Source organism: Plectrocnemia conspersa, unplaced genomic scaffold (genome assembly GCF_051122295.1).
Source record: "Plectrocnemia conspersa isolate PC_06_02 unplaced genomic scaffold, ASM5112229v1 ptg000004l, whole genome shotgun sequence".
Classification (NCBI taxonomy): domain Eukaryota; kingdom Metazoa; phylum Arthropoda; class Insecta; order Trichoptera; family Polycentropodidae; genus Plectrocnemia; species Plectrocnemia conspersa.
Window position 1 is genome coordinate 611,064 of NW_028277168.1, and position 27,618 is coordinate 638,681.

Below are 27,618 nucleotides of genomic sequence, written 5' to 3' on the forward strand. Positions count from 1 at the left end.
ATAATTTTTTTTTAATATAAACGCTTTTATTGCCTTTGCCGTAGGTTCTAAATAGGGACTCCCGTGAATTAGGCCAAAAAAATGCATCCATTATAATGCAATACTATGAATCCTAATAAAATCGAAAAAATAAAAAAACGACCACTGACTCACCAACTTTTCCCCCACACCTGAAAAAAGCTGAAGTGACGTTCCTGTCGTTTATAAGGGATTTCACTAATTAATGTTATATTTTTAATGTTATTATAGCAAAGGGTTTACAAATATTTTTATTAGCTACTATTATATTCTTTGTTCTGTGGTTACCACCCAGTTGTTTTCGATGCTGTTTTTGGCGTTGAATAATTATAATACTATTTATTAATTTGATTCACTATTGATTTTAAAATTATTTGCGAAAGATGATTGATGATAAAATAGTATTGGTGTATGATATTTGAATGCATATCAGCTCATGTTTTAAAGGTAATGAGCTGATAATATGTGGGAGGGGGAGCAACTTTGTTTTTGCCCGGGTCGGCCTTTGCCGCGGTTGACATTTTAAGTATTTTGCTGGACTTTTTATTTTATGATAAAGATTGCACGCGCATGAAAGATAAATATAAAATTCATCAGCTTCGGCTAGCGGGGGATATGAAAGATTGTATATTTTTGAGCCACTGCTTTAAATAAATACGAAACATTTTGTGATTACTAGTACATTATATTACAATAGAAAAATGATTTATATTAGTGACAAAAGTATCAATACGGCCCTGACTATGCTACACGTTTGTTAGAATGTATATAAGAAACTAATACACTCTTATTTAGAAACACATCTACGCAAGATGGCAAAGAAGACGGAAGAAACAATGGATAGAAAATACTTCCATTTTCATTACTCACTCTTAAAATTCTTCGGTTTGAGCATCTTCAACAATCCCAATGGAAAACGTAACCATTTCTACTCGCTCTATTCCATTATCCAACTTGGTGTGTGGGTATTTCTGTTCACGATCACGCTGGTAATGGCAATACCATACATTTACAAAAACTTAGATGATCTTATGCTGAATCTGAGCTTCAGCATCACCTTCACGTTATCATTCATCAAACTATACCTCGTTGTATTCAAGAGAAAGACGATGCAAGAGATAGTAGAAAGCATAGAGATCACAATGTGTGAGTTCAGTCAAAATAAGAAGATCATGAACAAGACTACTACTATTAGCAAACAGCTCACGATGTCTGTTATGATTTTTGCGAATATGACTGTAATTGGTTTGATCATCGGTGGAACTTTCAAAGCAGTTGCTTCTCCAAAGATCCATTATGATTCACACAACTCAACTTTTCTACCATCCAACAGATTACTACCAATGCCAGTTTTTCTTCCGTTCGAGATCAGCTCAGATTTCGTGTATTCAATCGCTTTTGCGTATCAAATCTTGGGTATATCTGTTTATGGAAATATAGTTGTGCTCATCAACACTTTGATGATTACTGTAATGGTGCATATCAGCGGAAGATTCGCCAATCTGAGATATGTACTGGAGAATTTGAACAGCTTGGCTATTTTAAAGTTGGCGGAGGAAAACGGAAAGGTGGAGTTTAAAAAAGATGATAAGATTTTTAATAAGCATTTTAATGTCGATGGAATAGAAGAGCGGATGATGGTTAATTCAAAAATGTTGACAGCGAAGCTTTCGCATGAGGATTTGAACAGGATTATGCTAAAATGTCTGAAGGAGTGCATTGAACACCACATTTCAATTATATCGTAAGTTTTATTATCTGATTTAGATTGCGATTTTGTTTTAATTGAAGGTATATAAAAAAACTTTGCTATTGACTTTTTCTTTTACTGTGATGTACACCGAGTGTACATGGCATTTTACAATGTAAATATGTCGAATAAAATGTTTATATTTTAGGCTTTCTTTTGCGATACACTAAAATATTATTAAAATTCTCAATCTAAATTTAGTCATTTTTTAGATTGAGAAATTTTCGATATGGGATACAATAATTAATAATAATATTAACCGTAGGCCTTTGTACAAAGAACGACAGTGATACACTATGTATTATGATCATATGCAGCGCGAGGAGCAACCTGAATGAAAACATGTCAAATAAATGCCCGTCTCTGGACCTTTTCCAGCAGCCGAACCTTTCAATGACTTTTTCGTAAATTTCGGGCGATCGAGAGGAAAAGTATAATATTTTACCGCCCGCCCCTGCAAATGACACTAAAAATAAAGAGGCCAACTCGAATTTTTTTGTTCGAGGGGGACAAATTGCTGCGGGAGTTAAAAAAGGTCATTTAGAATTTTTTAGTTTGTTTAGGAATGATGCGGGAGCTAAAAAAAGTAACCTCGGATATTTTTGTTTTAAACTTCGGCGCGCACACTTTAAAACAAAATTTCCGAAATGTCCCTTTTTTGGGAAGATGAAATTCACCACAATCTTCCCGTAAATTTCGATACAATAAAACATATTTTAAGGAAATCAACTATATTTTTTTTAAATTTATTTCGATGTAGTTTTTGTTTTTAAACGTTTTTTATTAAGTACACTTTTATGTATGATTCTATTCGTTATGAACTTTTAGTTTTTAAATTTGTCACCATTTTGCAAGTGACATATTTTCTTTTTACGCCTGATTATTGACAGCTGTCTGATTTACAGTGCTGTCAACATAATAAACTTAAATTGGATCACCCGTATTAGCTTTTATTAAATATATTGAAAATGGATAGGAGAGATAACACTAACAAAGAACGCGGTAAAATGAATTTGTGGCAAAATTATGTAAGATATTAATTTACTTTTATTATATTTATTTTACTGCTCTTTATATTTAAATCATTTTTGGCAATATATTATTTTACATATCTTTAGGAAAAGCTGCTAATAATGTAGCTAAATGTAGGACTTGTAAATTAAATTATAAAAATAATATATTATTCACGATTTTAAATTTTGTAATTCTAGATGTGTAGAGAAATTTGAAAAAGTCTACAACATTGGATTTTTAACGCACGTCATCAACAACCTGAACATCATATGCCACGTCATGATACAAATATACGTAGTAAGTATTAAATTAAAAAAAAACACTTACTTCTAATAAACATTCTTCAAACATATTCTTAGAACGACATACTTTCAATACGGTGCGGTACAGCAATAGCCTTGTTCTTCACGGTAGTCAGCGAGCTACTACTGCAGTGTTATTCTGGAAACGAGCTTACATTACAAGTATTAGCCTTTTATATATATGTATATTATTGAATATTTTTATGGTTTTTAAAATTTTATGTAGGCAATGGGAGTAGCTGATAGTGCTTATAACTGCAATTGGTACTCGACAGACAAATATTTCAAGAAATTGGTCATAATACTGATTGCTAGGAGTCAGAAACCAGTTGAGGTCACAGCTGGAAAATTTGCTGCGATATCCAATTCGACGTTTGTCACTGTAAGTTATATATATTTATATAGCTATTTTAACAGCAACTATTAATTTGTATTTATTTTTGCAGATAATGCGTGGTGCATATTCATTCTTTGCTTTGATCAGGACTGTAAAGTACAACTAAAAAATATTTTAAAATTATTTATTGTATAAACAATTGTGATATAACATTTTTATCAAGTCATCGTGTATGACTTCAGTCTGCTTATAAAGGCACAACTTTTTAACAATCACTATACACTTATAAAAAAAATAGTTTAGTGCAAATTTAATAACATTAAATGTAAGTACTATAAATAGAATAGGAACTAATGAAATTCTTTTTTTTAAAAAAATATTAAATGCGTACATAAAGAAATTAAAATATATAAAGCTACTGGAAAATAAAGCGATAAATATATAATAAATATATTAAACGAAATACAGCAGATATGCATCATGCTAAAATTAACATATACTTTGGTACATATGTTCACATCTAAAATTACTAAGAGATAAAAATATATTTTTATTAATAAAAAATGAGTTTTAAACATGGATGATGTCGTCCACCAGGTCGAAATAATTTAAAGCATTCGATTCCTTGGTGTTGTCGTCAAGAATAAAATCACCTTTCGAACACTGCTTTTTATTACTTTGGTCCGATTTGCTGTTCTTCTCGTTCTCGTACATCAATATCAGATCTTGGACACCGGCTTTCATCGCAACGTCGTCGTAGTCGCTGTTGTCTTCTTCGCTAGACCTTTCCTCTATAATCGGCAGCAGACCACCGTTGTTGGAATTCAAATCGATGAGATCGATCGGCGGTAAGTTTTCTATACGTAAATTAGCCATGGATTTTTCATTACTGTCGGCTTCGCCAATGGATGACGATTCGCTCTTAGTTCTAGACCTGTTCTTTTGTGAATGTTCGCAATAAATCAGTAAGCGGTCACATTGAGATTCATCTTGAATCCTTACTAAACAGCATTCTTTTTCTTTATTACACAGCGCCTCATGAAGATTACCGTCGAACGGAATGAGTTGCATGCTTTCTATCAATGTTTGAATATCCATATGTGCAGGTAGTTCATCGTCAATGTACATGTCTTCTGTACTTCTAGCGTCCTGTAAAAAAAAAAATAAACTAAGGGCTAATATTCAATGAGAGATAAATACAGCTTCTCAGAACTGGATGAGAAAAGCCTTCTAAGAAAGAGTGGCTTGGGAATTATTCATATCTAAGGAATTTTGGTTCTGAGAAGCATTTAGACTTCACCAAAAATAATAACGGAGTGTTTTTTGATAAGGCTGGAACAGTGCATCTATATACCACAGAGAGCATATGTCCATGGGTTCGACACCATTAGGCGAATCTATGTATCAGAACAGAATTTGTGTGTGTAGAGGAGGGGATTTGCCCCCCACAAAAATTTGAAATTATGTCTCTGCTATATATGATCCTGAAAATTACTAAATATAAATGTTTATGATATAATGATTGCCCCCCCCACAAAAATTTGAAATTATGTCTTTGCTATATATGATCCTGATAATGACTATAGTCTATTTATTTTCAAGAGTCAGTGCGCAAGAACATTGTTTAACGCGTAATCAAAATGTGCTCTTAAATTTCTGCCTTGTGCTTGGTCGTTCTCAATGAAACGATTGATCTTACGGCGAACGACCAATCACAGGGCAGAAATTTAAAAGCATGTTATGATTACGCGTTAAACAATGTTCTTGCGCACTGACTCTTGAAAATAAATAGACTATAGATATAAATGTTTATGATATGATGGTTGTAATTATGTTTGTTTAATGAAATGTGCGTAGAAAATTTACCAAGATGACGTAATTGATTTGTGAAGACATGAGCAATACATTCTTAGATTAACTCGACTAAAAATACTATTTAAATAAATAATATTTTTCAATTCAACGGTGTAATTTCAGATGATACATATAAATATCTCCTGTCATTGTTATGTTATGGTTGGTGACAAACATGAATTTTTCGAAGATTTTAAATAATAGTAGATGAATTACTGACATATTGTAAATTAATTGATCAAAACATGACGCATTTTCAGGCTTTTTAAAACGTCCAAAATCAGGTACGAAACTCTAAGAATATTATAATACAAATCGCCGGATGCTCTCAGAAAATAAAGAACCCTTTAATGGTGCAAAACGCAACAAAATATGTCATAGATTAGAGACAAATTACAATCCTATTTCCTACTCATTATTTATCATTTCATAAGTCAGGCAATGATAAATGAAAATAATCTTATTGGGTTATAAAATCAATGATAATAAATTACCTGAAGTGCGGAAAATGCTTGACAGCGCTTCAGCGCCTTATTGACAACTTCGTCAGACTGAGTAAAGTTATCGGGCAGTGAAACAGCGTCGTCATCTTCGCTCGACGATTGACAACCATCGAAACGGTCGTCATTCATAGTATTATGATTAAATAATGTATTGTTTTTTTTGATATCATCGAGAGTTATCGTGACACTCAAATCCTCATGCTCTTTATTTTCGGCACTCTTTCCAATTTTATTGCCTTCAATCAAACGTTTCTCAAACACATTACTGAGTTCGCTCAACACCTGAGATTTCACTTCTTTAAAATCTACAGAATGCTCTATCTTGGACATCTTCTCACTTTCATTTTTCTTAAGATTCTTTACATTAGTGCCGAATTTACTAATTTCTAATATTTTTTTACACAGCTCTTCGAATGTCTCAGTATTTGTTGATTTTTCGACTCCAATCTGTTCAGTGAGAGATTGTGTTTTGAGATGATACGGAGTACTGCTTCCTTGAGGATTGCTCTTAGTGGAGCATTTTTCTTTTTCTTTCTGCCACAGCATGTTTTCGAAAAAATCAACCGGTTTCTTATAAGGTCCGTTTTTCTTAATCGAATTCTGACGAATAAACGGAGACGATACTTCTAAATTTAGGTTTGATTTTAGCGTTCCTTTTTTCTGATCTAAATCAAACGTTTGAGATGCCGAATTTTTGGGTCCCAGCGGATCAGTGAGATGAGATGCTGGTTTAACTGCTTGCGATGATCCCCTGGATTATTAATTAGATAATTATTTAGGTGATATATGCATACAGATATATAAGAGAGACTTACTTGACAGCGCTGACGTAGAATGAGAACGGACGTGCGATCTTTTGTTTCGAGTCCGTGATCCACTTTTCGTGGATGGCGACGAGCGGTTTAATATCAACACCGGTGTCTACTTTATTTTTAAGTTTTAAATTCGACTTAGTGTCTAACGAAAAACTCCTGCTTCTAAACACGCCGACATCTGAAGTTTCGTTGTAAAGCTGTGAATGAAGACTTTCGGTTTTAGCACTAAAAATATACAACGAATATTAGATAAGCGAAGAAAATTGTTATATATTTTTTTAAAAGACTTTACCCTATATTTGTGCCTATACAATTCAACGTCGTAGCTTCATACTTCATATTTATCAACGAATGTCGTCTCTTATTTCGACTCACAACCTTTGTGGATATTTTAGTGTCCGTTGAATCGGACGCGTTCTTTTTACATTCATAGTTTGCACCTTTTGTTTCTTGATGCGACAGTTTTAAGTCGTCGATTTCATCAGAACTTGCGTTCTTATCTAGCAGATCGGAACTTTTAGAGTCGTCGAAAGTGCAGTTGTCGTCACCGGATAACCATGCGTTTCGTCTAATCTTTGTGCTCCTCGCAATTGGTGTGATGGGTAAAGACGTGTTTTGAACGCGGAACGAATACGACGATCTCTTCTCGTCGCTCCGGTTCAATTCAAAGCTCTTCGTTAGCGATTTGATTGTATCGATCTTATCCGAGGACGGAGTTTCGATATCGAGCGATTTGTAAGATTTTGGCGTTATGATCGAGTTTAGTTTAATGATCTTCTCCGGCGCACTGCTGTTGTGTCCTTCCATGAAGACGTCTTCGTCGAACGACAGCTTCGATTGCATGCCAGAAGTCACGCTGTTCAGCATGAAGCGTCTCACAGTCGGCGTCATCAGACTGCAATATTCAGTCGAGTCCGTTTTATGCATCGTTTCATTGTTATCGTAAAAATTGCATAAATGAAGGGAAGACTCCGTTTTAGAATTAGACAAGCTAAAACCCAGATCCGATTCAGATCTGTCCATCTTTTTCATATTTTGAATAGAGTTGCCTTTAGATAAGCTTTCGTTAAACAACTTATTGATGTTGCCGAATGAATCTTGAATGGTGCTCTTCAGTTTTTCTTTTGAAACGTACACTTCTTCAATATGTTCCAAGTTTATCTACAAAAAAATATATTATTTTAAAATGATAATCGGAGAATAATTAGAATAATAGATTACGATAATATTAAAAACCACAACAGAAAAAAAAATGAGAAAAAAGATATTCTAAATATTAATGGAAACTAAAATACAGATAAAAACAGATAGCTGATGAATTTAATAAATATTTTATCTTAATTGGAACATTTTTATCAGATCAAATATACAAATTAATCTTGATAATAATAACACTATCACAGATATGGCTTAAGTTAAAAGATCTATTTATTTTCACCATATTAAATTATAAGATATGCAAACAAATTAAAATAATAAATCAGCACCTAATACTGATGGCATAACAGTTAAAACAATCAAATTAATTAAGTATTATTGCTCCTGCTATAGTAAAATTAATCAATAAATGTTTTAAAAATTGCTAAAAATTGTAAAAATAACTATTTTTTATAAAGCCGATATGTTTTACCTGTTCTATCAAAAAATTTGAATCAATTCTAGCCAATAGAATAAATAATTTTTTATCACATATACAATTCATATTTAAAAACAAATCTAATACAAAATATGCAACTTTTGATTTAATTAATGAAATACAACAAAACTTAAACAATAAAAATAAAACTTCAGCTTAATTATAGGCTTAAAAAAAGTTTTTGACACAGTAGACCATAAGATATTATTAGAGAAATTATAATAGTAGGACCAACGTTAAATTTATAAAAAACCTATGTAAGTAATATACAAATAGTTGTAATAAATGGTACACATAGCGAATGTAAGGAGATGAAGTGTGGAATTCTACAGGGTTAGATTTTGGGAACTTTACTATTTAATCTATACATAAATGATTTAACCCTATGTAAAATCGCAGGAAGGATTCAACTATATGCTGATGATACAGTGCTAATACAGTAAGCCTTCCTATATATAAGTTTCCTATAGCGTATGTGGCAGTCCCTCCTACAGCGTAGTTTTTGTTATTTGACTTCGCTAAATGTATTGTGACAGGTGAAAAATAATACGCCGTTTATATTTATACGTTATCTTTTTAAACTTGAGCTAATTTTTATTTTCAAATTTAAATCCAAGAACCATGTAAATATACTAATTTATTTAATACGATTGTTCAACAGAACAATCTGCTGAATTATAAAAACAACCAGTGGCGTAGCTATGGTGGGGCGGAGGGGGCGGGCCGCCCCGGGCGGCACTTGCTTGGGGGCGGCATATTCGCGATGGAATCGTTTAGTGTGGTTCTTAACCCTGAATATACTAAAATTTATGTAAATCTACGAATATTAAGGGCTTAACAATAATCAATTTATTATTTTAAAAAATGCTGATTTTATGACTCTGCAAAAAAATGTATGGGGGGGGGGGGCGGCAATTTTAAGGATTGCTCCGGGCGGCACATACCCTAGCTACGCCACTGAAAACAACTAGAAAAATGTCAAACACCGTATTATAAATTTGAGAATTGCAGACAGAAGACAATAAAGAAAATTATCCTGTTATTAATAGAAGTGGTAATAAAATTAAGTTATTAAAAAGGTCTCGATGGAATGTGATATTAGATGACACCGTACAGTTATTAAATGCATAATTACACGATTTAAGATGTTTAACTTTTTTCATTTCTATCGTTATTGTTTACTTTTGACATTTGACATTCTTCGCGCGCATGTCACAATAATAACATAGGGCATATGCTCTTGTTTACAAACTAAATACAAGGTCATTTAATACATAAAAATGGAAAAAAAGTTTGATTTACTGATTTCATTAAATTCACAAAATACAGTTGAATGAACCTAACCCCAAATTTTGTATGGGTGCCAAGTCCCCTATAACGTAGTATTCCTATAACAAAGTCCCAATCCAATAATTCGATCCATATTAGGGAATGGATGAGATTAAACAAATTTACAATTAATGAATCAAAAACTAAAAATATGGTATTAAATGATAATTTTGATATCACAATCACTGTAAATAATTCTCTAATTACAAAAAGTAATCATATATAACACTAGGGTATACTATTAAAAAAAAAAATTATAACAATATTGATTATATAATATTTTTTTTACTAATGTCAAAAATTTTATACAGGTTTCAAAATATATTATTGTGTAAGACTAAGATAAACATTATTTATCCACATATTCATAATCATCTAACATATGTATATGTCATGCGTTTGGGGTTTTGCAAATAAATTTAAATTAGTCACTTAAAAGTATGTTAATTTGCCTTTCGATGCTCACACAAGACATATACAATATACCACCCCAGACGTGCTATTTGGGGGACTAGAAAATACTTATACATTTCTTTGTAATTCGTATGTACGAATAAGGCGCGTGTGGTGAGATATCCTCTCTTTGGCTCGCTCACACATAAAGTAACGGGCATCCAAATAGCACATCTCCAATTTACCGTGTTATTGGGGGGGTCTACTGTATATGAAAACTAAAATTTTGCCTATAAGTAGTATGAACTAATAATGGTAACTAAAAAAAATGCTAGAGAAAAAATCGATTATAAATACTAAATTTAAATTCAGAAAACAGTAACATAATTATGAAATTAGATCTGCAAATAATTTACACATCCCTCAAGCATTTTCTGTGAAGTTTGGCACAAATTCTTTAAAATATATTGCATTTAAAAAAATGAATGATTTACTAAAATCAACTAGAAATAGTTGCAAAAAAATTAAAAAATATCATTATTAAATTGTTAATTTCTTATTTGTTCTTTTAAAATCTAATAATAATTATTTTAAGTGTACTTATTATATTTTTCTAAATGTATATGTATTATATTTTATAATTTTAATGTATCAAATTGTAAGTGCATAATGAGAATTATGTAAATAATAAAAAAAATAATGAGTAAGATGAGAAAAATGGAAACATACCGATGCTTCTTTAAACATCATGGTTAAATCTTCAATATCGGTCCGCTTGAGAGGGTTTAGAGCCAAACCGCATTCCAAAATATCGCGTACGCATTTTGGATATCTGTCGTCTTTCGGTAATCTGATTCCTGTCTTCAATTGAAAGTATATTACGCCTAGTTGTTCATATGATATAGACTTCCAAGGTATAGTAGCTATATTTAAAAAAATAATATAATAATATAATAAAATAACAACATGATATATTTTGTATATAAAATGATACTTACAATTACAACATTCCCACAAAACTAAACACAAAGAATACACATCAGTGCGTTTACAAGGAAATACTAATCCGACACAATCGTCAAATAGTTCCGGAGCTTGCCATCTTCAGAAAAAGAATAAATTTAGTATTTACAACATATCATATTATATCATATACGAAATACCTGAATGGTGCAAATATTGATCTAGATGAGATTTCTTGAGGTTCACATTCGTGACACAAGTCCGGATCATATTCGTCCATAATTGAACCATCAAGATCTATAAAAGCAAGTTATTTAGTATAACACGTTTACTGCCACATAATATTATAGTATAATAATCAATATTTACTCCTTAAATTTTCGTATTCCGGCTCAGACGAGTAGTCTATCTTAATAGGATCGCTCATTGATTGCTTATTTACATTACTAGTTACGTTAGCTTTTTTAATAATTTGACTGCAAAGTTCAAAGTCGCATAATTTGGCGACGTTCCTAGATGTGATAAATATTGTATGACTAGATATGTTTGTGTGAATGAAATTATTGGTTTTCAGATGAAGAAGAGCGTTTGCTATTCCGCCAAGGTAATGCAAAGATGTTTGACAAGAGAGCACATTCCCCTAAAAATATTTTAACAAAAATTAGTCCAAAGTATGTATTATTATACAATAAATATCACCATATAAAAATACCCTTTCGTGTATGACTTCATAAATAGATCCAACGCACTCTTCATAGAACGTCTGTATCTTTTTCTTCTTATCATAATACAATCCCATCAAGAGTAGAATATTAGGATGTCGAATTTTTCTATAAATAAAATGTAATCTTATAGATACTTATATGATTTGAAAATATCTAAGATTCACACTCACGTTAATACGTCTAAATCTTTGGATGAAAAATCATCTAAGGACATCTTTTGTCCCGGAGAACACCAAGATTTGGGATTCTCTTTGACAATCACCGGCATGTTCATCCAAGTTGCCTGATGCCAATGATTTTTACTGCTGATTCCAATATCGATATTTTCGAATGTTAAAGCATCGTATTTTACTAAAGGTATGCCTCTAAAATATGTGTAGTTAGGGACGTTGTCAAACTGGCACATCTAAAAAAAACATAATCTTAATAAAGAGTATCCGAGTAATTTTTATAAATTAGTAAGTCCATTCAGCTGGTGATAGAAAGAGCAACTCAATGACACGCAGTCCGAAAAGGTTAAAATCCATTGATCGACAACAATCAACTGTGACATGACAATGCAAAATATCCAGTGATCAGGATACACAAAAATACAACAATGGTACGAAATACAATCGTGCAAAATCTAATTAAAATGGCATATTAGCCACAATGGTCCACCGAGCCTCACCTTTTCCAATTTCCATGCCACCGAATCGAATGAAGTGTTCGACAAGTCCGATTTTACCGATCCTGCACTGTTTTCCAGACGTATTGCGACGATTTCCGGCGGTGGCTTCTCGTCTTTTACTGTCTTATTAGTGCTAACGTTCTCGTCAAAGGATACGTCGTTTTTATCAATGTACGGCAACGAGTTCTCTCGGTAAAAATCTTCAGGCGGGATTTTTGAAACGCCATTCATATCGTCAAAGTCGATCTGCTGGTGTCTCAGGAATCGGGGAGGAAGTAGATCCGGAGACGTGGACATCAGACTGCCTTCGGTGTCAGACTTTTTCTTTTTATTCTTCTTGTCTCGCTTGTTCTTCTTGCTCGATGTGCCGCTGCCGGGCATGAAGATTTGGTTTCCGTACAAGAATTGCACTTCGGGTGTCTCTTGGGACACGTCCGTCTTGCTGGATAGCGATTTTACTTTCGGTTTTTTTTCCGACTGTGTTTTGCGGTCGTCCTTTTTGGTACTGGTATTTTTGCCATCAGGGGTCTTCGAAACATTGGTGCCTTTCTCGGGCAGCGAGGTCCCTAGCGACCTTCGGGCGCAAAATTCGTCTAACGCCTTTTTGTACTCTTCAGTCCGAATGGGATCATCGAAGTGCTCGGATCTGGACGACGAGTTGCGCGGAGAGCTAAAGCCGAACTCAGACGAAGTGACCATGGCTGCTTGCGTATCACTGCTACGACGACTAGAGCTTTTTCTGAAAAATAAATAATATAAAATAAATTAATAAAAGTATTTATTTATATAATATATACAAGACTTGAAAAAAACATAGCCTTGAAATATAGCAGTTATGCACGTTTAGATTAGATTATAAAAGATAGGAAATATAAACATATAAGATTAATAATAGCAGTGTATGCATTGGTATTAAAATTAATATTTTTTATAATAAAGGACCCTTTTTTCCATGGTACTGTTTAATTGGTACAAATAGCAAAACGTGTTGATTATTGACTCTTTGGAGCTTTTAAAATCAGCTCTACAATAACACTTTCATGGAGTTTGCTAATCCAAAACACTTGTTCTCATAAACTATATTTAACACATTAGTTGCCAAGTAAATTTTATTAAAATTCGTTTTGAGATATTACCAAAATTTATCGTTTATTTAATTATACATATTTTTTAATGGTATGCATTGGACTTAAAATGCAATTTCAGGTATATTTGGTGTTAAATTACACATTGAAAGCAACTGATAAATCGTACAATTTTTTTTCGTAGGCAAATTTTGTCGGTAACTGATGCATACCATGGCGCAATACCATCGATGTATTTTTATGCATATCACAAGTTAAATTTGAGTTATTATTGTTATTTAGATTTGTTTATACTTAGTTTTGATTATTTACTTAGCTATAAATATATTTCATAGCATTATAACAAACAATTTATGACGGGTTTTGTATTATGTCTTTAACAAAATATTTATTCCTAACATTTTTTATTCTAGAAAAGCATAGCTTGTATATTAAAAAAAATGGAAACAAAAAAGGAAGAGTCTTTTTTGTCTTAATTCCAAATACTAGGACACTGAAAAGGCATTATAAGAAAAAAAAAACAGTATTAAGAAATGTGTCATAAAGACAAATTAGTGGAACTAAAAAAAGACTTATCTCAATAAGTAAAAAAAATATTGTAAAAGCTAGTTATTTAGTAGCAATTTTGAATGCAAAAAGGAAAAAGCAATCTATTATTCGGAAATTCACGAAAGCGTAAAAACTGTATTTGAAAAATATTTTTTCGTTTCGTTTAAATCAGTTTGACTATGAACCAAAGAAATATATCGAAAAAGATTAGGGGACCGAAGCTGCTAATTTAAAATTTTATCAATTGGCAATAAACGAAAGAACTTATTCTATAGATATTGATAACGAATATAATATCTATGAATAAATGTTTTTTTTTAGTATAATAAGTTAAGGGTTAAAGTAACTCTGATATCATGCATAGAACTCGCAATGCGCTGTCCTTTTTGCTCTGGTCGACGACCCAAGATCAACTGTCTTGCGTGGTGCAGAACTGTTGAAAGCCCTGGTTGATGCCTGGCGAATAAGGTTTTTTTAGAAGCGCTAAAAACGTGTGATAAGACAGCATTTTTTAATGATCTTTCAATCACGCTATCGTATCTTTTTCGAAAAGAAATTTTAAAGTGTTTCCAAGAAACGTCGTTATCTTGCTTGGCTGGTGTCACCGTAAAATTAGTTGTTTATGGAATCTAAATGAAAATTTGAACCAGACCAAAAATAATAATATATAAAATTAATCTTGACGTATGATATTCGTACGTTATGTATTTTAGTCCTGTAAACAGCAAAAAATACATAGCTTTGATTTTCATTTTAATAAAAGAATTTGTAAATAATATTAATTGTTGATACAGCGGCATATTTAGACTCCATTTTCAGTCGATTAAAACACAAGTAATTGTGTATCTTTTTAGACATTTATAAGAGCTATATTTACAGAGAAAAATATTTCTCGCTTCATAATCACGCCCTATTCATGTCATCGCTTTTTGGTAGTACATTGTACATGCATTCGTGAGAATCTATTTTCAAGGATGACTCACACGAAAAATAAAGTAAAAACAAATATTTCTGACGAGCACACACCTTGAAAACTTACTAAGGATTGTAACTACTTCCATGAAACCATATATTAATAGATTGATCTCAAAAAATCAGGGTCAAATATCCCACTAGTTTAATGTTGCCTTATCTTTTCAAAATTTTATGATAAAAAATAAAATAAATGGAGCATTATTACCTATGTACTTTATTTAACAATATGTTATAAGACAATTTTTCTTAGCAAGTGGCTCTGGAAAGTAAAAAGTTAAGACACCACTAGTATAAAGGAACATTCTGATGTAAGAACATAAGCAAGATGTAATGGAGGAGGGGGCATTTTAGAGCAGCATATAATTTCACTAGCGGCTATCATTTAAATTATATTTTTAGTATTGACATATAAACATATTTTCACCAGAAGATATACTATATTTCTATTAGCGTAAATATAAGTTAACCGATAGGCGCTAGTGAAATTATATACTGCTTTAAAATGTTTATAAAACACAATTAAACAGTTGCGAAACGTCCATTTGCTGTTCAAACCCAAACCTAACCTAATGCCTGCACTACACTCTCTGGAAGTTGTCCGAACCGAAGTTACAACTGAAGTTGGCCGAGATCTACGACTTCGAGTAAGCGACCACACTGTCGCAAATTTCATATGCCGTCCGGACGGCGGCTTCTGTCACGTACAACCGGCATATTTCCGCGCGATCGAAAAATGTGTCAAATAATCGCAATTTTTAAATTGTCATATTATTAAAATTACGCTACTGATAATTATAAAAGTTTGTGTGGGCACTCACCAATACAATATCAGTGAAAACTTTTCGGTCGTAAATATTCAATTTACGCAAAATCTTTGTCGGCTTTTGCAAAATGCCATAAGGCATAAAAATGATACTTCAGAATACGAGCACCACATCTGTGACTATCCTAGAATTTGTCGCCATCGATTCTAAATAAGAATTCGTTATGGTGTGACATTTATATAAACCGATCTAGGAAAATACATAAGGATATAAAACCAAGTACCACTAATTATTTTTTAATTATTTAATTTTATATGAAAAAAAATATAATTACACTATCTGTTAGAAGAATATACTATCAGCAATATAATTAATCCCTTTTGGTGCCCTAAAATATTCAAAGATGTCAGTAAGAGTCTTGTTGAAGTCCCCGATAAGCATGTGGTATTATAACTTGACCACGTAGTCACGATGCAGCGCTCGACATGCGTGTTAACCATAAGACGCCTACGCGCATACTGAAATTGAACCGAGTTACTCGTTCTATCTCAGTTTGCGAAACACCATATCATTATCTCTCTCAATCTCGTCACTTAACACGCGAGAGAGCGAAAGGGGAAGTATCTCACCGCTCGCGCTCGAAAGAGCAGCTCTGACTTTGGTCTCTTTGACTCGGAAAATAATGCCGACAATGTTTGGAAGCGCTCGAAGCTGGCCAAGTCGACTGAATTACCCCCACTTTACCTCCCGTTCTCGGTAACCTCGGACAACTTCCGAGAGATTTTAGAGCGGGCAGAACCGAACTCGACCCAAGTAACCCACTTGGCCAACCTTGGTCAACTTCTAGAGTGTAGTGCAGGTATAATGAAAGTACTATGATTAATTATATTTTTAGAACTTTAATTGGGTCAAGTCCAAAATACAAACTAAGCCAACTCATCTCTCAGGGGAAAATGAGTGGAAGTGGAAGAAGAAGTGCAGAGAGACGTCGTGTCTCGTATATTGCTCCATAGTTTGCCTGCACTTGGATATTACACTTTGTTTTAAAAATATGATCCTTACTGATATTACTACGAACTTCTGATATAAGAGTGTTGGTCAAAGTATTTTCTATAGGAATTTTGATCACAAAAAAATAACTACCAGGAGCAGAGATTTTTTTTTGTTATTTTTTACGTAACAAAAAAATGTTTTTCTTAAAAATTTTGATTAATTTTGTAATGTTCTTTACCATTGTTTTTCTAATATCATAATTATTTATGATTAGATAAGATTTACCATCTACCTACTACAGGTGTCTACACAATACAACATAAGAACAGACACAATTTTGTGGTATGGCAGCTTATGATCCGTGACTGGACGTCCAATTACCGCGACACAAACTATTGCTCACCGAGAATCTATGTAGTTACTTCACAGCCGTTCATCGATATTTTTTCTAATTTTATTTGGTGACCCACTGATGGACCGAGTCATCCGAGACGAGCGAGAATTGGAGCTGAAAATATACGATATTCACACAATCGAAAATTAAACCGAAAGCTATCAACAACAACTGACAATTTCGAATAATAATAACAAGTGAAAAAAAAACGATCGAATTAGATTGAATATTTAAAAAATCGACCGATTTCCGGTGAAAAGGTTGCGAGTCACCGACTCGTAAACTGTTACGTCAGACTTTGTGCTTTCTATTGTGAATTGATTTTTTTACCGACTGTCTGTTCCTAAAACACGAAAGGTTGTTAATCACTGTTTCGGTTCAAAAGTTACGCGTGCATATTATTATTCGTGTTATACAATTTCAAAATTAAAAATCGTTTAAACGCGCGGTTTTCACGTAACGCGATATAGACATTTTACGATTTTTGCTAAAAATTATGATTGAATGAAAAACTTTACCTTGAATTACTATAACCGTTCTAAAGCAGTTTCTATATAAATTAACAACATTTTAAATTAGATATCCGGTTTTTGTAAATATTCTGCGTGTGTTAAATTGCATTTATTATTTTATTTTTAAAGATTCTAATCAATATTTTAATTTAGAATATAAGATATGTGAATAAAATTGATAAAAATCTAACGGAGTTAAAAAAAGTATTTTTTTATTTAATTGTCGACTTTTTTTAATACAGATTTGTGTTGAAGAAAAATAAAAAAATTCTCGTTGCGCGTCCATACACCTACATATATCGTAACGTAAATAGAAATTATCATTTCAGATAAAAAATCTTATTACGTGAGAAATATGATATAACTGAGAATAAAACACAGGCAAAGGTAGTAACGTAAATGTATGTATATGTAAGGTGACCAGACATCTTCATTTGAAGAGGATTGTCCTCTTTCAACAAAAGATATAAAATGACCTTATTTATTTTTTTAGCTCCCACAGTAATTTGTCTTCTAACAAAGAATAAAAATTTCCGAAATGACCTGTTTTTTTAGCTTTTGGAGCAATATGTTCTTTTTTATCTTCCTCGGACAAAAAGTTTCAAGATAGTTTTTGAACAAAAATTGTTTTTAGCTACCATAGCAATACAACAAAAAAATCTAGCGAAGGTTTGGAGGAGGGTTTAAGGTAACCTAATTAAACTCTAAATCTTTCCAACTTATAGATCAACTTTATAGAGACGACATAAAACAATTGTTATTTTTACAAGCTAGCTGCGATTTGTGTGAAGATCGATATTATTAGTGTACTAACGGACCGTATGGTAAGTGAGTGACTACTGAATATGCCCATATATTAAAGAATGAGAGAGTAGTCGAGCTTAATTAAATACTGCAGACTTTTACAACCACTGGATTTATTAATGACACGCAAAATTATAGTATAAAATTAAACCAGAGGGCAGAATTTTGTTCATGACAGAGCATGGTACAAGAAACTCATCAACCAACGGCATTCGAATGAGATTATATTAGTGTCAGTTAGGTTCGCTCTCTGTCGATTTATTAACTCATACAGATTTATCAAATCGCTTTACTACTAATGTTCTCAAATTTTACGGATCGCGGAACCGTTCCGCTTCGAGTGCGATAAACATTCTTACATGTGCAGATTAATGGATTACCCCACCACGATGTCGAAATTAAAAATTACATTGAAGCGCAACAGTTTTTTTTTCTTCTACTGTGTGTATATAGTCGATTTAGCTTAACGAGCGCCGGTTAAAAAAATAACAACAAAACACACACACGTGTGTGTGTACGATTACGCAATTTCATTTACTATCGTATTTACTATTGTATTTGAATAATGGGAGACAATCGGACACGACGGGGAAGTGTTTTAAATTCTAGGAATACAACGAAAAGGCAATTAAAACGCAAGGTTTCGTCTGTTCCATTTAAAAGTTACGAGACGCATTTAACTTCCACTACTCGAAAACTCGATTGTGCCACTCGTTGTCGCTTCTCGAGGATCGTTATGCAGGGTCTTAAGAGCAAATTAACAATGGAGCCTCATCACGGGAAAGTCAATAACGATGGAGAGTATTGAAATAAAAATAAGTGTTGTAGCAGAAATAGCGTTGATGACATTAGGCATTATATGTCACAATGATGTACAAATCTAAAACTTTGAAAGCAATAGTATTTTTTACGCGAATCAAATTTTGAGATGCATTATTATCATAAAATTGACAGGCTGTTTTTCAACGTATTTAATTCAATTATATGCTAAATATGCGAGGCATTAATATATTATGTTTTGAGAGCCATTGAATTTTTATGAGTCATATTATTTAGAGCAAGCAGCTGTTTACAAAATCGCGAAATATTTTAAAATAATTAAATATTAAAAAAATAGGAATTCAATATTCGAGAGAAAGCTTTTCCTCGAATATATTTAGAACAAGTTTTTTTTTCAAGACTTTTCATATATTATAAAGGGTTTAAAAATATTATAAATATGTTCTATTTTGATTGTTCCTTTCATATGAATAATTTTCAATTTTTGATTGTTTCATACTAGTTGTTTTATCCTGAATTATAATATATGTTCTTCCAAATGTTGTTATAATCTTTTCGGTACACTTCCGTTTTATGTCCATTTTAGATTTTTTTATCCCCGAGTACACGTTCCCACTTAACACGCTCCCTATCTACCGTGTTATCGGGATTTTACTGTAATAAAGCCGATGTTACTGGATTCCAAGAAGTCAATTATAGACATTTTGAACAAAGAACCGTTGTCAAACAATAAACAACAGAGCCATAAAAAATGGTCCTTTACTTTGATAAGAACGAATTTGTACTACGACCGTTACATTGTTTTTTTAATATTCATGGTTGTAAATTTAAAGAAATCATTAATATTTTCAAAATTCACAATCGTAATATTGGGATCGACTGAGAGAACCTTTGGTTTATAGGTATAAATGTCTAATTAATAGGTACACTACGAGTACCTATTAATTAGACATTTGAGAAAAAAAATATTCTGAATCTTTTATATCATTTCATTTGAAGAAATACTTTCTTACTTCGCAATATTAAAAAAAATATGGAAATTTCATCTCAAATTCAGTAAAAAATCACAGAACTTAAGAGTTTGGGAGATAGGTTATCTAAATATTAGGTAATCCCGGAATTAATGTCGTTTTTTTAATAGGCAACTTTGGCTTAGTATTTTTGGGTCCGATGAGCAGTGAATACGTGCGTTGTAATTTTTTTCTTTTCTGTGATCCTTTGCCTTTCTTTTAAACAAAAAAAAACTTTTCTACCCCATTTACAAACAATGGCAGAGACGTGTCCTTCGGAAACACATTTAAGAAACTGTATGCTGTTTTCGTTTCATTCAAAAAAAAACTGCGACAGAAGCAACAGAATGCATTTATGACGTTTACGATGATATACTGGACAAAAGAAAGTGCCAAAGTGGGTTCAAAAAATTTCCAACGGGCAATCTCGATTTGAAGGACGAGCTTCGAAGTGGACGGCCCAGTCTAGTGGATAGTCCAGCTCTAAAGGCGGAAATCGAAGCAAATCCGATTATGACCATTGATGAATTATCGAAGAAAGTCGGCACATCACGGTCGAACACCCATCGTTATCTTGAGAAACTGCGAAAAGTTAAAAAATAAGGTATCTCGGTTCCTCACGCGCTCACCGACGCAACAAAGCTCAACGCCTCAACACATGCAAAATACTGCAAGAAAAGCAACATTTTACCCCGTTTCTCCATGACTTTATCACCAGAGACGAAAAATGGGTTCTTTATCATGATATAAAAAAATAGAAACAATGGTTAAATCGAGGTCAAACCCCAATTCCAACACCAAAACCAGGACTACATCCTCGGAAAGCATTATTGTGTGTGTGGTGGGATTCGAAAGGTGTAATTTATTATGATGTTTTAAAACAAGGGCAAACTGCTACTGCAGCCCTCTATTGTGAACAGATGGACAAATTAAATACGACGTTACAAAAAATTAGACCTGCTCTTGTGAATAAAAGTAATGTCATTCTTCAACATGATAACGCCCAGCCGCATGTTGCCGATATTACCCGTAAAAAAATCCAGGACCTTAGCTGGGATGTTTTATTGCATCCACCCTATTCTCTGGACTTGGTACCGAGCAACTTTCACTTATTTCGCTTTTTAGAAACGCAATTAGGGAACAAAAAATTCGACAATTCGACAAAAACTGAAATCGGGTCTTTCGGAGTTCTTCGAATCTAAACCAAAAGCCTTTTATGAATAAGGAATTTTAGATCTAGTAACAAGATGGCAAAGAGTCGTAGATAACACTAGAAATTACTTTGTATTAAAAAAATATTAAATAATTGAAAAAAAAAAATAAGTTTGAGTTTTAATAAAAAACGACATTAATTCCGGGATTACCTAATATATTCTTTAAAAATCTATTAGGCAATAAGAAATATGGACTCTTTTAAGAAATTTTGACATTGAATTTATATATTTAATTACAAAATGAGATTATAGAAAATACTGGGTATAATTTTAGATAAAAATTAAACATTTTATAACCATATTGATTATATAATATAATAAAAAATTACAGGTTTCAAAATATATTATCGTATAAAATCATTTATTATGCACATATTCATAGTCATCTTATGTCTTGCGTTTGAGGATTTGTAAGTAAATTTAAATTAATATCACTTCAGGTTATTCAAAATAGTGCTATATTTTTACATATATATAATATGTATGAAAATTAAATTTTGCCTTTAATATTCTAAATAATGGTAACCAAAAAACGCTAGAGAGAAAATCGATTAGAAATACAAAATTTAAATTCAGAAAACAGCTACATAATTATGAAATTAGACTGACGATGATCTACACATCATTAAAGCATTTTCTGTAAAGTTTGACACTATATTCATTAAAATATATTGCATTTAAAACCTCAGCTGTATTATCTCGAAATTAGAAAATTTTCAATACCAGATATGTACGACCAAGCTCGATTTTAATTAATCATCACTATATTCATCCGTGAGATTAGGAAAATTTAGGTAAACCCAATCTGTGATGATCGATCTGAATGATAATTATATAATAATCACTAATCTCCCTTACAATATAGAAATTTAAAAACATAGGTCGGCATGGGATTTGAACCCAGGTCTTTCAGGTTATTAGTCAGAGACTTATACCATTCGTCTATCGCGGTGGTTATAATTGCAAAAGTAACTAAAAAAAAAATGATGAGTCCATGAAATTTTAATTATATAAAATTAATTCAATAAATAATACATATATCGTATCATTTTATACAGTCGACACCCCAATAACACGGTAAATTGGGGAAGTGCTATTTTGATGTCGGTTACTTTATGTGTCAGCGAGCCAAAGGGCCTGATTCGTACGTAAGTATTGCAAAAAATGTTATGAATATTTTCTAGTCCCCCATCTACACGCACCCCAAATAGCACGTCCCTAATTTACCGTGTTATTGGTGGGTCTAGTGTAATTGTTATTTTTCTTCTACTATGCCTCTAATTTTATTATATATTTTTTTAAATTTATTAATAAATAATTTAATTGTACTAATTATATTCTTTTGAATATATACGTATTATATTTATAATTTTAATGTTCCAAATTATAACCACAAAATGAGTTATTTCAAAATGAGTTATAATAAATAATTCTACATTTAAAAATCTAGTAATATTATTCGTCGAGCGACTATGAGGGACGGTACACAAGTGTGTTTATCAACCACAAACGCAGGGTTTCGTGGTAGATAGAGACAGAAGGTAAGTTCATTTAGTGATTGTTGTGACGAAATTTGTCGAAAACATTAAAATAACCCAAAATAAGAACATCAAATCAGTGGTATCAATAATTGTGTTTCATCAAGACCCGTGGATAAATAACATTAATTGAAATTGAACTCTTGGCAAACCATTGAAACAATCTATCTTGTTAAAATAAGCAGATTTAGAAGGAACATTAAACACAGACTTTAAGTAAAGGTGCTTCGGCCAGCTGCTCCAAATTAGTTCCTTCAGCCAATCAAGCATCAAGGAAAGCTTCTCAACATGTAGAGGCATATGTATTCAGTAGCAATTATGTAATTAAGTCAGAGGACTTCTTCTTTGCCATAAAGATACTGCATACGAATAGTAGAAGGACCATCTTCCCAAGTTGTTACTTTCTAGGCGTTTTCTTAATTACCCGCCGCTTCGCTCGGGCGGGCAAGGAGCATAACAAAGAACGGCTTCAGTCGGACCTCGTTAATTTTCAAGGCAAGTAGAGCACCATTATTGGGCTGCGATGACAAGAGAACGCTGGCGGCCAGCCTCACCTGTCGAAGCACCGAGCGTGATTCCGGCGGGCCGCACACCACGCGCTCTACGTATCAGTATATAGATATAGGTCGACGGCTTTGTCGCCGCTGCTCTCTGGGATCGTTGCGCGGCCTGAAAACAATGAATCGTCATGGGAACTCGCAAGTGGTACGAAACATCTCTTAGGAATGGATCGGAACACTAAAGAAACATAGGCGGCAAGTCTTTCATTCGATTCGTTTGAGAAATTTTTCGTGACTTTGGCGGTTTTGTGTAACGCTAGAATAACGCTATCTCATCATATTATCAATACAAAAGCGATTAAATAGATTGCATTTTACTAATGCCACGAAATATCTCGCTCAACGGCCTAAATGTGATCCAGCAATAAAACAGACCAAATAAAAAAATCATAGGCGGAAACAAATTAAAAGACCCAAATTGAAGTGGTCGGGTGGTTCGGATTAGTAGAGATTATGCGATCCATAGAAAGCTGCAGAATTGACAAACGGGTCGTTATTTGAATAATGATCATTATGCAAAAATAAACGCATAACATATTGTATTGGATACGAACGAAAGTAGGAAGAGCGAAACACCTCTCCCAACTGTACATATGTCAGATTTAAACAATCTAAAACATTGAAAGCAATAGTATTTTTTACGCGAATCAAATTTTGAGATGCATTATTATCATAAAACTGACAGGCTGTTTTCAACGTATTTAATTCAATTATATGCTACATATGCGAGTCTTTAATATATTATGTTTTGAGAGCCATTGAATTTTTATGAGTCATATTATTTAGAACAGCTGTTTACAAAATCGCGAAAAACCCAACTTCAAAAGAATATAACAGAACTTAATTTTTCTACCACTTCGCATTAACCGAAAGAATCATTAAGAATACCGATAAAGCAACCGTAAGCAAGTCACGGGTCTAAGAGTTCAATCCGATCTTTGGAGACAACTTGGAGTCGCGAAGTATGTATTGAAAAATATATTTATTTGTTTTAATTCACCCGATTTAATTCTCAGCGATCACGTAAAATCTGCGTGTATTTGTTTTTATCTACTGACTCTTAAAAATAGTGTAAACTATAATAGTTATAAACTCCAATAATTATAGTAATTTAACAGTCGGCGACTAATTCATAAAAGAGCTAGGTTCAAATCCAACATGAATTGATAATTACACATTCACATTCCTAGTTAAGTTTTCCTATATTTTCCCGATCTCACGGATGAATATAATCGAATGACAAAATTGAGCTAAGTCGTGCATAGTTAATAATTATTAAATTATACTTTAATTCCCTTCTGGTCAGTATTTAAATCCACTTTTGGGTGGTATTTAATATTAGATGGTCGGAATTTAAATCAACTCTCGGTCAGAATTTTAACAGCCTGGTAATAATTATATTATTCAGGGTCATAATACATCTGTTAGTATTTATATCAAATGGTTGGAATTTAAATTGGACTGGTCAGAATTTATATTATATGGTAAGAATTGTTTTGACAGATAATCAGAATCATTTTTTTCGGTAGGCAATAGTGGTAACGTTGTAGTGTTGTTATTGTCATAACGCTTAATATTGGTACAACTGGTCGATTTGTCATTCGCATATCGGCAGATTATTATCGTTATCAAGGTGTTTTAAGGCCAACTTGTTTGGTTGGACTAGCAGCATTGTCAGATCTCAATACCACAAGCTAAGCGTCCTCTTTGCAGCCGCTTTGTCGTTATTCCCGCTTCGTTCGTCGCTCTGAATGAACGAGAGTTGGTCAGAACATTGAACACCCCATGAATTACTCTCAACGAATATATTTAATTGTAAAGGACGCAAATGTATTCAGAGCGACGAACAAAGTGGGAATAACGACATATATCTGACAATATTGCGAGCCCAATCGAACAAGTTGGCCCCAAAACACCTTGATAATGATATTGTATTATTATGCTTGCCATCTGTCAACATAAAACTGTCCTTGTGGGTAAAATGCAGTTCATATCACATAAGTACTATTCTTCAAAATAAATCTTACAATTTAATATAAATTCTGATCAGTCCAATTTAAATTCAAACCATTTAATATAAATTTCGAGTGATTATTATAAATTCTGACTATCATCTAATATTAATCAGGCCGCTTATATTTTGACCTTTTAATATAAATTCTGACCATAACCGTATTAAAATTCTAACCTGAAAAATACTTGAGAACATTTTAAAAAATGTTGGTAAAAAAAATTGGAAATGCTTGGCGAGCGTATATGCAACTAACGTGCACATGATTAGAGATTACGAGAGAATGACTACTCAAAATTATTCCGTACAGCTAGCGGAAGATATTTGACACACCTACTTGTAAACGCTATAAAACATGAATTTTATTTATGTTTAAAACTGCAATATATTTTATTATCTTTTTAATAATAATTTTACATTTATTAACCCTTTGTAGTCCAAGCCATTTTAAATGAATAATTTGAAATTTAGAATTAAATTAATTTAAAAAATATTAAATAATTTATTAAATGATATTAGTTTATTGATTAATACTTTTTTTTTATTGGAATCTGTAATTTTTATTGAAATTTAATTTTTATAAATGATATTAATTCAAGAAATATACTAATAGCAATCTGATTAGATTGTAAAAGTTTATTATTTATAAGAATTGTTTTATTAATTAATTTTTTTTATTATATTACTTAGAGATAATGCATTTAATAATAAAATAAAAGTAAAATACGTCTTATTTATTTAGTTTTCTTCTTGATTTCATTTATAATATTATTAATTTGAAATAACTTGAGTAGCTAGTAAAATCAGATGTCCAATACATGTAGACAAAGGACTCTAAAGGGTTAAGAAGGGGTTGCACTGAAATCTAATGGTATATTTTAAAAATAATAACGCTAATTTCGACTACAAAGTAAATATACATAGATAAAACAGATGAAAATTCGTGCACATTTACACTAATAAAATGTAAAATTAGGGCTTCTTTCGGTTTTTTATTTATTGATATTAGAATTACCTTATTTTTTTGTCTTTGATTTAGGCAATAAAATGTATTTAGAACGGCTAGAAAAAAGCGATAATGACTATATTATATTATATATAAATTAACACGGAGAACACAAAAAATACACATAAATTTCATTATTCATAAATGACATTACTATTTTATTTGAAGACTGAATGCACCCCAAGCATTTATCGATTAGACAGGAAACGGCATAAAATATTCATTAGTTCCAAAATTAGGTAAAAAAAAGTTCCAAAAGTCGCGTGACAACGATATTGTGATTATGATGATACAATAAATAGCGACAGATTGCGATCTCTTCCGTGTGAAACGTTGCTCCAGATACGACAGTGAACTTGCAACAATAAATGCATTTTTGCGTAATTAGACCCATGCACTGTTTGTCGCGAAAAAATGATCACAAAACAACTTCACACGATGTACCGGTGCAATAAAACGTTGCGATATTGTAACAGCGAAAGTGGAGGTGGAGGTGTAGCGGAACGTTTGATTTTATTAAACCGCTTCTAAAATTTCTGCTTACAATCCAAATTATGGAAATTTATGCCATCAAAATGATAAATGTGAGCTAACCTTAAAATTTGCATTTTATTTGACAGATGGCTGCCATGTTTGATCGATTTCCGAAATTGTTTCAAATTTGCAGGAGTGGGGGTATAAGAAAAAAAAATGGCGGAAGAAATAAACTTATTAGATTTGCGTTTTAAGAGTGCCTTTTGCAGCTTCTGGAACTTTGATTCGACAGGAAACGGCCATGTTTAATTGATTCGCGAAAAACATTTAAGTGATGCAAGGGGTGTGTGAGGGAGGGGGTGAAATAAAAAATGTCGAAATGTGTTCCAGCAACGGCAACGGCAACGGCGATGCAATTCGTGCGCGCGTCGTACTTGTTGCGAAAAGTTTCAAGTTTGCGCACCGGCGCGAATTGTGCTCCGAGTCTCACTCACCGTTTCAGCCATTTGAAGACCATAGCTCGCGATTGCCGTCGGACGCTTTTCAGAAAAGTGATCTCCTAGCGACACCGGCAAACATGCCGTCGAAATAACGAACAACGTATCGCACTTCCAAACTTACCCGAGATCGTCACAACACT

General features: G+C 32.5%; 2 protein-coding genes across 2 annotated transcripts; one reads left to right on the forward strand and one right to left on the reverse strand.

Annotated features, from left to right (window-relative positions):
• Positions 1–825: 825 nt before the first annotated feature.
• Positions 826–3,697, forward strand: LOC148235550 (uncharacterized). The gene is made up of 6 exons (XM_088184796.1): positions 826–1,762; positions 2,745–2,796; positions 2,954–3,079; positions 3,142–3,246; positions 3,311–3,466; positions 3,531–3,697. Exons 1-6 carry the CDS (start codon positions 831–833, stop codon positions 3,585–3,587), a joined length of 1,428 nt encoding a protein of 475 aa, XP_088040922.1. The 5' UTR covers positions 826–830; the 3' UTR covers positions 3,588–3,697.
• Positions 3,592–27,618, reverse strand: LOC148235551 (uncharacterized). The gene is made up of 12 exons (XM_088184592.1): positions 27,473–27,618; positions 12,310–13,048; positions 11,810–12,045; positions 11,627–11,744; positions 11,284–11,554; positions 11,115–11,211; positions 10,950–11,053; positions 10,681–10,874; positions 6,886–7,754; positions 6,594–6,818; positions 5,770–6,529; positions 3,592–4,570 (listed from the first exon to the last, which is right to left on the reverse strand). Exons 1-12 carry the CDS (start codon positions 27,493–27,495, stop codon positions 3,992–3,994), a joined length of 4,215 nt encoding a protein of 1,404 aa, XP_088040718.1. The 5' UTR covers positions 27,496–27,618; the 3' UTR covers positions 3,592–3,991.